At 32.6% G+C, this 14,124-nt stretch overlaps 1 protein-coding gene across 1 annotated transcript in view; it reads right to left on the bottom strand.

Moving 5' to 3' along the window:
- Positions 1-13,639, bottom strand: part of LOC143047392 (uncharacterized) — a 55,699-nt gene extending 42,060 nt beyond the window's left edge. The window contains exon 1 of the mRNA XM_076220420.1: positions 13,523-13,639. Coding sequence (XP_076076535.1) covers positions 13,523-13,577 — 55 coding nt within the window. The 5' untranslated portion in view covers positions 13,578-13,639. The remainder of the gene's footprint in view (positions 1-13,522) is intronic.
- Between the last annotated feature and the right edge of the window lie 485 nt (positions 13,640-14,124).

The following is a 14,124-nucleotide window of genomic DNA, read 5'->3' as shown; positions in this document are numbered from 1 at the left end:
GTAAAAGCATTCGGCCACTTTGTCTGCTTCCTCCTGTGGTTGAGCCCTCTGGCTGAGCTGAAGAACCTCAGGGTCTTTATGTTGTTCTTCGAGTAAATTATTTCGGTCTAATGAATGGCTGTTTACATCTGGCCATGGCATAATAACATTTTTGTTAACACTAGGTGGTTTTATAATAGCCTTTTCTGAGTTACCAGGATCTTCAATATCAGCTATAAAAGTGTCAGAAAGGTCCATGTAATCAAACTTGTCTTCTTGCAAATTCTCATTTTGTTGTTTTCTAGCCATCGCCCTAGTAACAACACAAGCTGGATACAATTCAGCATCATCTTCAGGTGATTTAACATCCACCACCGGTTCACTGGTAACAATTGGTTCAGCAACCACTTTGTTCCTAGCTAGATCATTTCCTAGCAATAATGTAACACCCTCAACAGGGAGATTAGGACGAACACCTACAACAACTGGTCCAGTTATCAAATCTGACTTCAGATAAATACGATGGAGAGGAACATCTATACAACCTAACTCTACACCTTGTAACAAAACGGAGGCACCAACAGAAGTCTTCTCGGACAAAGGCAACACACCTTCTAACAATAAAGACTGAGAAGCTCCAGTGTCCCGTAAAATCTTAATAGGCTGAAGAGTGGTATCATCAACAATAGAAACAAACCCATCAGACATAAAGGGTTTGTATTCCTCCATGTAATCACAAAAACTGGACTTAAAAGCCTGACTCGCAGGACATTCCAATGTACTGGTAATATAAGGTGTCGTACAAGCACTGGTCTTCGGCTTATTATCTCGTTCATTCTTCTTCTGGAGTCTAAAACAATCAGCCATCAGGTGACCAATCTTCTTACAATAAGCACAAGTCAGTGACTTCTTCTCAAAAGTATCAAATTTTGGACTAGACATATTATAACTGGACTGACTCTTATTCTGTGGAACAGGCTTACTATCAGTACGCTCAGTGCTTTGATTTTTGTAATTTCCACTGGAAGTATTAACATTTTGACTCTTGAAACTTCTTTTATGTGAAAGAGTATAATTATCTGAAATTACAGCCGCATCATGTATTGACTCAACAGTTTTGTCGTCTAAATGTGTTTTTAATTCTGAATGAACACATTGTTTAAACTCTTCTAATAACATCAATTGTCTTAGGTTATCAAAATTGTTGTTTGTTTTCTTTGAAGTAAGCCATTTGTCAAATAGATCTTCTTTTTCCCGAGCAAATTCCACATAGGTTTGTGAATCAAACTTTTTATAAGATCTAAAGTTCTGTCTATATGCTTCTGGTACTAGCTCATAAGCTTTCAAAACTTCCTGTTTTACTGTATCATAATCAGAACTTTTTTCTGATGGAAGTGCGAAATAAATTTCAGCGGCCTTACCCTCAAAAACACTTTGCAGCATCGTAGTCCAATATGGTTTCGGCCATTTCAAATTATTTGCAATTTTCTCAAACTGTGGAAAATATTTATCAACTGTTTTTTCACAAAATTTCGGAACCAAACGTATATTTTTTGCTGCATCAAAATAATCTGATTTCGACTGGACTTTAGTGTTATTTTCCTCTTTGACCATTTCAATTTTCAGTTTCTCCATCTCTAGTCTTTCCCTCATTTCAAGTTCTGCCTGTTTTAACTTAAATTCATCTTCTTTTTCTTTTATTTTCTCCATTTCCAACCTTTCCTTCATTTCCAGTTCTTTTAATTTAAGTTCATGTTCTAATGCAAGCTGTTTTAATTTGATAGCGTCAACAGTTTCGACCTTAAACTCAAGAGCCTCTTCACCTAAAATTTCTGAGTCAACTAATTTGTCTATAACCAAATTTTTTATGATTTGTTTTCTCATAGATACTCTAAAATCTAATTTCAGATGTTTAGCAAGCAACACTAATTCCTCTTTCTTTAAATTATCAAAACTCTCCAGGTCTGGCGTTTTTAAAAATTTACCGGCATCAAATGCCATTTTGTAGAATTTTGTTGGCTAGTTATAATAAAAATTACTAAACAAATTTTGAATAAAATATTTTTAAGATCCCAGGACGAGCCCCCAATTTCTGTTACGGCCAGAAATCGCCTTTAAATTGTAGCCAACAAAAGACACAAATCAATAGTAAAATTTAACAATATTTATTATACAAAAGTTTACAAGAAGTATTACACAAATATTACTGTCAACTTAACTGTCAAAATATGAGTCCAATCTTTTATCTTTATCTGTATCCGGATATCTTTCGGAATCCAATCTGAATACTACGTTCACTACTACGGTCACAATCCAGTATATGATGTTGTTTGTAGAATAAAAGTGTCAATCCAAATGCTGTGAATACTAATGTCTATCAATGTCTATGTCCAAGTTTAATTATGAGAGTTTAACTTTAGTGTCTGTATATATAGTGTTGTCAATGGAAAATTCTAGAACACTCTATAATGGAACATTGTGGAAAATCCTGGAAAGTTACAACGGAAGTTTCTGGAATAACGTAGAAGTTTAAATTACGCATCTTTTATAAGGATCATTCTAGAAAGTTCCAATCATTCTGTGATTGTTCCAGTGATTCCTAAACTGCACAATTATAAGATTATTTGGTAAACAACTATCAGGCCATACAACACAAATTAGGCCAACATAAATAAACATAATAATTACAATATCATAACAACTGTTATTGACTAATTAACTGTTGTCTGCTTTCTTGAAATTGACATTGTTGTGAATCTGTTTACTGTTATTATGAGAGAAAAAAGACCCCTATTTTTTTTTTTTTTTTTTTTTTAAATTAACTGTAATCTTATTTATCGGTCTGTTAATGGAACCCTTCTTGTCCCCTTTTAAGATAAGAAAATATGTTTACGATTTTCGGGATTACGATCATTTTGCAAGATCACCATAATACGTTGTAATTTATACAATACTAATATAAAGTAGATGATCTGGTATGTTTGTTGTCAATGGACAAATTTCCATAAGAAACCAAAGGAAGAATGTGTTAACAACCATACGTCATCGTATGACCTTCAACAATAACCCATAAAATAAAAATGTAAAAGGTTTTGCATAAAAATGGAGAGCAAAAATATAGAATAAAGGACTTTCTGAGCGTTTGAATCATATTTCTTTAGCAGCTTAAAACACATTTGTTTGTGAACAATTTAGTGCTGACTATAAGAATGACAATAGTATTGCGGGTTTGTTTGTTTGGGTTTTTTTTTTTTTGGGGGGGGGGGGGGATGGGGAATAAGTTAGAGCGAGGTTACAGTGAAAGTTTTAAGCTTGAAATAGTTTCCCGTAAGATTTAAAAGTTGCATTTTAAAAGAAAAATGTATCTTATAGCTATTAAGAATTACTTGCTGTATCTGTAAGATTTTTAAACATAATTTTTTTGTCTGAACGGTTATCAGGTATTTTTTTTTCGAAAGTTCGATAGAACACTAAAAACAAAATCCCTATTTTATGAAAGGGCAGACTAGAATATGTCAATTTCAGTAATTAAAATATCTCGTAGCTTCATACTACCAATTGAGTATAAAAACAAGTATATAAGTTTAAAAAAGAAATTCTTAGATTAAACACCTACATTTAACTTTAAAAGGTCATAACAGTTTAAAACAATACAAATCTACACACACAAAAAACTGGCTTAATTTCAACTGGTTATCAACCCGAATCGCTATAAGATCATATATAAGCTCACCTGTGTCGAGGGGTCGTGTGAGGTTCATGTATTGTCTTGGCGTCCGCAATTACAAAAAGATCTTTTCTGAAATTACTTGACCAAATGTTACCAAATGATTTTTCGAGAGTGAATCTAGGAAAAACAATATTCATCAACAAACATGACCACTGTCTGTTAAAATGTATTCGAGCTTTTAGTTACAGCCGATTCCATTGAGTATGTAGGCAAAGGTAATATCTTTGGTTAGCTTGCTTGTTAGCTAAACCGTGAAGTCATTGTTAGGTAAGGTATACTACCCTCCTTTCGAAGTAGCCTGGTCCTACAGACAGGAAGATGTGTCATTTCTCGGACTAGTCTACTCTTAAAGTAGGGTAGTTTACATAACCTAACAATGACTTTTCTGTTCAGCAAGCAAGATAACCAAAGATATTCCCTTTGTCTACACACTCATTGAAATCGGCTTTAATATTGCAAAAGTTCAAGCAATTAGGGCAAAACTTACCGAGTAAAAAAAATCAAAAGGCCAATGTCTATCTACCTTGCACATTTCAGAAAATTCAGATCAGATAACGAAACTTCACCACAAATATTCTCGTTACAACGAATCATTTTAAATACAAAAATACCAGTTGCAGCCTTTTGTTTATCTATTAATATATGTATACGGATAAAGTTATGAAAGGCAGCAGGGTCACCAGGGTGAGGAGTCCATGTCATCTGAAATAAATGCTAAGCATAGATCTAGAAAGAGACAGATAATCATGACATTAAAAAAACTCTCTTCTTTTCGACTTTTTTCGAACAAATTGACACATAAAATGAATTATATAGTATTGTGAAATTTTCAACTTGTGTTCAATTCATTTGTTACACCTTTTACTAGGATAACAATCCTGTCAAGTATGAGCTGGGTAATATATTTCAGAAAAGAAGATGGAAATGTGAAAATTTCCGTGCGTCAGGTGCAACAGCATACGAACAGCTAACATGCCTCGTCAGGGTGGAAGCTAAAAAGTCCACGAAAATTTGATTTAAAACCTTTATTCGTTCCAACAAAGTTATTGAGCTTTTGTTGAGGATTTAACCATCTACGACAACAAGAATTTTTTTTTTAGAATTTACAGCCCTTCTATAAATATATGCAAAGCAAACCATTGATCAAATTGCTTGCTATGATTGTTTGGATGTTTGTAAACGACAGGTAAGTAGTCTGTTTACTATATACTAGAATTTGTTTGGACAATAAACATTAACTTCAATTCCTGTCAGTTTGTATTTGTCCAATCAAATCCCAGTATGTATTGAAACTCCGCCTACCTATTGTTTGAAAACATCCAAGCAAACATAGCAAGCAAGTCAATCAAAGTTTTGTTTGCATGCTTTTATAGAAGAGCTGTACTATATAATGCAAAGAAGCGTGTAAGTCTTTCGCCAAAAAATACTATCAATTTCTTTTTGTCCTATGTAAACTTCCGTACCATTTCCTTCCATTCATGATGATTAAATTGAACTGTAAAATATTTCTTGGTACCTTCTTAATTCCTTTATAAGTCTTATGTAAACATAATTATGACAATAACTGTTGTAAGCACAAGATTCACTGCACACTTTTTAAAGTTCTGCTTCATCAAACATTAAAATGTGAACTTAAGTTTTGAGACTTCTGTAATCGACACGATTGGGATTTTTGTATATGAGAACATGGTTAATCTATTAGTTGAAAATGCGGCTTTGAACTAGCTTTCAGTACCTGCGAGCATTCGTTGTTCAATAATGTGTGTCTTTGTGTTATTATTTTATGTGATAAATTGTTGTGTTGGACGGTACACCACTGTAACAATGAAGGAGGAAATGAGGAGGGTTGGTTGGGTGGAAGTAGGGAGGGGTATGCGGAGCGCTAACAAACATGTATATGCGGCATGGGCTTTGATAATTGTTGAAGCATCAATGTAAGGGGCATTTTATATCTTAATAAAACTATTCTTATTTTAGATACTATATATTGTTATCTGATATTGGACGAAAGATGTTGCCCTTTTATGTAATTATGTAATACAAGTTACGATCATTTGAAAACACATATTAAACAGCCAAATGGATGCACAAGAGCTAAAATAGGAGTCATAGATCCTATTGACAACAATTATCTGCCCAATTTTATTGATTTTTTAACATTTGTTTCAAATATGACCAACTTCTTATCCAAAATCACCAGCACCGTATCAGGACCCACCAGCACAATGACAGGACCCACCAGCACAGTATCAGGACATGAATAAATTGAGAAAATGCTAAATTTTAATAAATAGCAATGTTTTTTCACAAAATAATTTTGTCGTGTGGATTGCGGTATAGAAAGCGAACTCTATAAGCATTTTTGTTTTATTCTTTCAGTTCTAGATTTTCTGAAAATGAGCATTTTTGTGTTACGCTTACTGAAACAGTTTAGAGGGTCAACTTTTTAATGGTTTACATATGAACCCATAAGAAACAAAATTGAAAAATCTCAACTGTTTTCTTCCATTTTTTATGAGTGAAAACGTCAAAAATCATCATTTTCGTCTTTGTTTACATTTTTTCATTGATCACCAGCACCCGTCAGGACCGAATCACCAGCACAGAACATTCTCTCGCAGGACAACCATACCCACCGTGTATACAATCACCCGGTTTCGTCTTTATATATCACCCGGTTTTTTGTGTTTTTTTTAAACAAACAAATTAAAAAAAAAGCAACGTTGACACGGATCTGAACATTGTCTTTCGAGAATTTAAATATATTTATTGTAAAGTAAACTTGGCGTGTTAAAATCTATTTTAAACGGGCACGTTTGGACATAGGTAATTATAGTAATACACATTTTCCTAATGAAAGGCGTATCCGTTATTTCACTTAACTTCAAACTAATTTTAAATTTGTTAAAGAGGGGAATTTTGTACCATAATTGGCAATAAATAGCTGCGCCATGACCGCATGATACGCCCGTCGTCTTGTGAGTAAAGTTATATGCAATCAGAAATAGTTTCTGAGAAAAAACGCAATAACTCTAAAATTAAAGTTTGAATCATCACCAAAAGTATACAGATCTTAAGATTAATATTAATAAGAAGTGAGTAAAATTTAAACAATAATCATAAATAGGTTTTGAGATACATCGCAATAAGTGACACCCCTCCCCTTTGTTTTACCAAAAAAAAAAAAAAAAAAAAATCAATCACTCTAAACCAAAATTTTAAACATCACAAAAAGTAAACAGAAGTTTAAAAGATTTATATAACTAAGAAGTATGTAAAGTTTGATGCAGTTATAATACTTCGTTTTTGAGATATGGCGCGACATGTTAAAAAAAAACCCACATTCCTGTTTCACTTACATTTCCTGTAACTCAAAAAGATTTTATTTGAGTTTCACTAAAAGGTTTACAGATCGTTTGACCATTATAAGAAATAACTATGTTAAATTTTAAGAAAATAAGATAAGCTGTCCTCAAGCTACGGTGCGACATGTTTATGCTGGACGGATAGTCGGATAGACGGACGGACGGACCGAATGACTGATAGATGGAGGAACGGACGGACAGGTAGGCGGACAAACGAACAGACGGATGTATACAATAATACGTCCTGTCAAAATTGTGACGGGCGTGTAAAAACGCAAAGAAATGGAAAAAAACTCGTAATTAAAGGTCAATAAGTTTTATTAGGATGTCGGCCAAGTCGACTTATTTGTATATTTTGTCTTCCTTATCATTTTTGCTATATAACTTTTATATATATTTGAAAAAAAATGTATAGAAATCGATAAAAAGAACTTGAAATTCGTCACTTATCTCATAAAGTGTATACCGAATTAAAATATTGTAAGAAATAAGAAAACAGGGACATCCTGATTAATTGATCACTAATTATTTATAAAAATTCTACAAAAGATAATCTTAGGAAAACACTCATGGAAATAGCATGTCATAAATCAATACAGTGGTCAGTGACCGGAAATTTAATTACACGTGTATTGTCAGATTAACTCTTCAATCCATTTAAATCCCGGAGGTCATGTTTTGACATATGTGTATTAGTTCGAGATAAAAAATGATTTTTGAATGCTTTTGTTAACCTTGGGACCGTAAATTTAGTTCGACTCAACCGAAATTTCGACTCATCCAATTTCGACTCATCAGGAGTCGAATTACATACTTTTGTATGGAATAAAGTTCGGGACCACGTGAAAACTTCGACTCATCCGAAATTTCGAGTCAACCGAGTTCGAGACAACGAGAGTTAACTGTACTTTAATTAGGTATACACTTCATAAGATAATTGGCGAATCTAGAAGACATATAGGTTGCACGTCCCCGACCCCACCTTTGGTTGCCAAAACTATATTGATTCATGTATTTAACGATTTTCTAAAGCAAAAAATAATCAAAATATTGTTCAATTTTTTTACACAGAGATACAAGTATTGAGATGCTCATAATGACTAGTTTTGCAATCTCCGTGTCAGTATCTATCTTCCTGTACCTTTCTTTTCGTGCAATGTGAACAATTTAACGAGAAATTAAACAATTTCGAGGCAAGGTTCACTCAATTCGTCATTTTGACATGCATTTTTACTTATTTCTCCGTTAATATAGAACAGTTGTAGAAAATATTGCATATCACAATAGAAAATAGTTGTATATGTATATATATTCTTTGATATCATGAAAAAAATAAGAAAATAAGGAGAAATCTATCTTTCTTCTGTCTATTGATGTTCCGTCATTGTGCCCGATGTTAGATACCATCGAGTCCGAACAAATTTTGCCGGTGTGGTTTAGACACAGTGTAAAAGATACGACGAAATCCTATGATAATCGCATTAAGGAAGTGGAGAGATGTACTCAATTAATTAGTAATGAATTTGATACACAGAAAAAAAAAATTGTCGGAATTCAAAACTGAACTGAAGTGAATCGCTCGAAGAAATGAAAAAAGAAAATGACAAACTGAAAGTTGATCTAACCGATGTCCAGTTTAAATCGATGCGAAATAACCTGATTTTTTACAACATTGACGAAAGCGAAGAAGGAAACTGTACAGAGACAGTAATGACTTTTTGTGAAGAAAACTTAAAAATAGATTAAGTTGCAACCAAAATCAAAGTTACCGACGCATACAGACTAGGAAAAAAGTGATAAAACTAGACCGATTTTGGTAAAATTTCATTCATTCGAAAACCGCGACTTTGTAAAACAGAGATGCTAAACAGTTAAAAGGGTCATCATATGAAATATCAGAGCAGTTGCCACGCGAGATACTAAAGCGTAGAAAAGAGAAACTGTCAATCTTGAAGGATTTGCGCGAAAGACTGAATCTAAAAGCATATTTCGTCAAAGACAAGATTTATGTAAACGGCAAAGAATACGTTCCATAGGGTTTACCCAGTCGAGAACAACTTGAAAACCTAAGATGCTTATGTTGGAACATTCATGGTCTGACGTTAGTCTATAATGACAATGTTGTTTTTTTTTTTTACATCTGATCGATGAATAGGACATTTGAAACATGGTTAAATGATAATAAAGTGATAGATATAAATGGTTTTGTAAAAATTTCACGTGTAAATAGAGATGTTAATATAGGTACGAGAAATGAAGGTAGTATTGCTATTTTTTGTAAACCATTTCTACAAAAAAGTATTTTTATTGAAAATGAATTAAACTATGGTATTGTTCTTTTAAAATTAAAACATGATTTTTTTACTATTGAATGTGACATTTTCATTTGTTTCTCATATATCCCACACGAAAAATCAAATTATTACAGGTTGTTAGATTTTGATTTTCATGAAATAATAGAAGGTATTGTTCTTGAATACAGTGATAAAGGTAGTGTATATGTATGTGGGGATTCGAACAGTCGAATTGGTGAAACGAATAATTTTCTGTATGATAATGATTTAGATAATTATGTGTAGAACACGTTGAAAGCCCAAATATTCCGAATAGAGTGTCTATGGACAAGACAGTAAACGCTTTTGGTCGTAAATCTTTTCAGTTGTGTTACGATACAGGTCTAATTGTAGCAAAAGGTAGACTAGGAAATGACCAGAATGGAAAATTTACTTTCTGTACTAAAAAAGGAAACAGTGTAAATGACTATTTAGTACTTTCCCCGTCAAATTATAATCAAATTAGTGATTTCAAGGTACTACAGTTCAATGAATTTTCAGATCATGCGCCTATATTTTTTGAATTGGACTTTTCTAATAATCGTCGGCCGTTCAAGCCTCCCATGGTACATACTTTCATAAAATGGAATAGTGACCAAAACAATGAATATATACAATCGTTACGTTCACACCAGGACAGTCTTTTCTTGTTAGTAAATGACATTTCATCTGCTGTCAACGATATGAACTCCGCAGTTCGAAAGATCACGGACATATTATACGAGTGTGCTTTTGATAAATTTGGTCGTACTGGGTTTTGATCAGAGACAACAACAATTCCGAAAGGCCAAATAACGAATGGTTCAATGAAAAATGTGAAAAAGCTCGCCAACATTTTCATAAAGCAAGGAACTTTTTTCAACGTCATCCTACCGATATAAATAGACTCTCTTATGTAGTCGCTAGAAATAGTTTCAATAAAATAAAACGCCAAGCACAATATACTTTTAAACGACGAAAAGGTATGGAACTGTGTAATATAGCCAAAACGGATCCCAGAAAATTTTGATCAGCAGTTAAGCATAAAAGCAAGAAAAAATGTGTAATTGGTAATGAAAAGATGTCTAGATACTTTGAAAATGTTTTCGGTGCTGATCCTCCGGAGCTTTGTGAGGAAGTATCAAATCTATTAAATAATGAAACTTTTGATAATTTAGACATACATGTTTTAGATACTGAATTCACAGAGGACGATATTGTAAAAGCGATAACGCAACTGAAATCTGGGAAAAGTCCAGGAAATGATTACATTGTTGTCGAAATGTTCAGTGCCAGTCCGGTATTTTTTGCACCAATTTTAAAAAACATTATTTAATTATAATATATTCGACAGTTGAATTTATCCTGATTTTTGAACTGAGTGTATCGTCATTCCCGTACCGAAAAGCGGCGAGATATCTGATCCCAACAATTATAGACCTATCGTGCTTGTGAGTGTCCTATCAAAACGTTTTACAAGTATACTTACTGGCCGGTTACTATCTTGGTGCGAGGAAGAGGAAAAACTAATAGACACTTAGTTTGGGTTTAGGCCAGGCAAATCTACCATAGATGCAATATTTGTTCTCCGCGGTATTATATCGCATGTCTTCAGCAAAAAAATAAATTATATTGCGCATTTGTGGACTTTCGTAAGGCGTTTGATAAACTCAGTAGAAGAATTCTTATATACAAATTATCACGAAATGGAGTAAGCACTAAATTTGTAGCTATGGTGATTTCTATATATTCGTCTGTGCAACTTTGTGTTAAATCTGGAGGTTTGCTGTCTGATTCATTTGAAAATCTGCTTGGTGCGAAACAAGGAGAACCGTTATCTTCTCTGTTATTTTTATTTTTCATAAACGATATAGTCAATGATTTGTCTATTGATGCAACTGATGATGTCGTATCTCTGAACGAATATTTGATATACCTAATTTTATTCGCAGACGATACCGTTTTGTTTGGGAAATCACCTGATATTTTACATCAGTCACTTAATAAATTGTCAACTTATTGCATAAAATTGAATATTGAAGTAAACACTGAAAAGACCAAAACGATTGTATTTAGAAATGGCTGGCAGCGGGTAAAGAATAATTTTTTTCTATGACAACAACGAACTCCAAATAGTTGATTCATACTTTTACCTCGGAATATTACTGCATTCTAATGGCAAATTTCTACAAACAGAGAAACGTCTGGATCAGCAAGGATCCAAGGCCTTATCAACACTAATGAATACTCTCAAAAGCGTTTACATTTCAACTGATCAATGCTGTTTTTTATTTGACAGTATGGTTAGTTCCGTTCTTAGTTACGCATCAGAAATATGGGGCTTTCATCGTGCTCGTGATATTGAATTAATTTTAACCGTTTTTGTAGATTTCTTGTAAAGGTTGGTAAAATGTACCTATTATTTTTCTATGTGGTGAACTTGGGCATTTGCCTATGTATGTTTCAAGGCGTATTAGAATTTTAAAATATTGGTTTCATATTTTATTGGAAAAACCAAGTGTTGTTTACGATGTTTACATGCTTCTGTATAAAGATGTTATTAATGGTAAAACAAATTGAGTTTCTTATGTACGAGATTTATTGTCTAATTTTGGCCTGAACTGTTTGTGGATTTCACATGATGTAACTAATGTAGTGTTTGATATAGTTAAAAAACGTATTACTGATCAATATTTACAAGAGTGGTCCACATCTTTGTGTGATTGTGAAAAACTGCATGTATAGAAGAATCAAGACATATTTTGTCTTGAAAATTACTTAAATTTCTTTTGTGATGTTCGATTACTTACAAAACTACGTAGTGGGACACTTCAATTAAATATCGAAGTTGGTAGATATACCAATACGCCAAGAGAATTACGATTATGTCTTTGTTGTAATATGAACGTTGTTGAAGACGAATATCATTTTGTTTTAGTTTGTCCTGTATACAGACATGTAAGGTCACATTATTTACCAAAATACTTTAGTAGCTTTTTGCAAATAAATAAATTCATTCATTCAAACAGCAAAACAATTTGCTAGTAAGTTGGAGACTAATCAGACATCGTTTAGATGCGACACGTCTTCAAAATTAATAATACAAAATTTTGGAGGAGTTAAAAATTGAAAAGTGAAACTTTTTTGGGGTTATTTTCTACTTTGCACTAAAAATTTATTCACAAACTTCTTCTACTAATCTTCCTCTGAGAAAATTATTCAGGGAAATCTTTTTTTCAATAACCCTTACAATTTTGATTTTTCTTAAACCGATTTAAACGCACATTAAACAGAACTTAAACTGTAGTAAATGTGGGCTTAACGGCAATAAGACAGCAATCAAACAACAAAAAGCACATAAGGACCTCTAGTTGGCAACATATATAGTGTTCACCAATAGAAAGGTGTATACATAACATGCCAATTTCTAAATCGTCCCGAATTATTATATTATTGTGAATAAATTTATCCCAAAAAATAAAATACATGTATTATTTGTCTTTAATTTAACAGAAACAATAAAGGATCTGGCATTAAAACACGATTCTCAAAATAATTAAACAATTGAGGAGAAAGCCTGAATGTAAAATGTTAATCAATTCGTTTTACTTTAAAATTGATATGTTTTCTGCTATGATGAAATTAACTACATGTATGTAACACGTATTTAGGAAAACATGTAAAGAGTAAATGTTCTCATCCCAAGTCTACATCTTTACATCTTAATCACTTGTGTATCAGTAAAAAACAAATGTTCGTTAAAGAATCACATGCCTTTCTATGTTAAGAGTTTTGTTCACTAAAAAAAAAAAAAAAAAAAAACCCAAAAAAAACCCCCAAAAAACTGCATGACTACAAGAATGTGTCCATAGTACACGAATGCCCCACTCACACTTTCATTTTCTATGTTCAGTGGACCAGTGAAAGGGTAAAAACTTTAAATCGGCATTAAAATTAAAAAGATCATATAATAGGGAACATGTGTATTAAGTTTCAAGTTGGTTGGATTTCAACTTCATCAGAAACTATAAAGAGGGCATAAAAAAGAGCTATCACTTTCTGAATTATTTGTTTTGTGTAATTGACATACAAATCATTATAATCCATTTGATATGTAAGGAAAACAAGTTTCTTACCTGCAGAAAGCTCTAAAAGTGTGAACATATAATACATCACAATTTGCTTCAACATTTCGCCTGCTGTATACTGCACGCCTGTATAAGCTTAATTGCATATACAAGTGATCATACTTGTTATCACCTGTGCAAATTACATACATGTATACTTAATTAATTCTTGATTGCGTTAATTGTCTGCTATGCAAATTATATATATTATTTAACTGTCTGCTTTTTTTTTTTGAATAATTATTCAAATCTGCTACACATTTTGCTGATCTATATCTTAATGATGTTAATAGGACAATTGTCCTTGTCAGTGTTTTTTTATTCAAACATTTTAATTACCAATCTTAAAATGTGAATTGAAATAAGACTTACACAGGTACATGTAGATTATACAAGTTGTGTAACACGATATTATAACAAACTATCTTTATTGATTCAAAAGTAAAATGAACAAACCCTATTCCCTCCGATACTTGTAATAAAAAAATAAGAACCAAGATTCCAACAACCAAGAACAATGTACCCACGCGCCTATAAGATTAAGGTGGTACCCAACACTTTAACTAAATTTAATTTGGCTCGTTTAATTTTCTTTATATTTTGTCAAATTA

Source organism: Mytilus galloprovincialis, chromosome 10 (genome assembly GCF_965363235.1).
Source record: "Mytilus galloprovincialis chromosome 10, xbMytGall1.hap1.1, whole genome shotgun sequence".
NCBI lineage: Eukaryota > Metazoa > Mollusca > Bivalvia > Mytilida > Mytilidae > Mytilus > Mytilus galloprovincialis.
The sequence above is the reverse complement of the archived record's forward strand: the minus strand, read 5'-3'. Positions and strand labels throughout refer to the sequence as shown.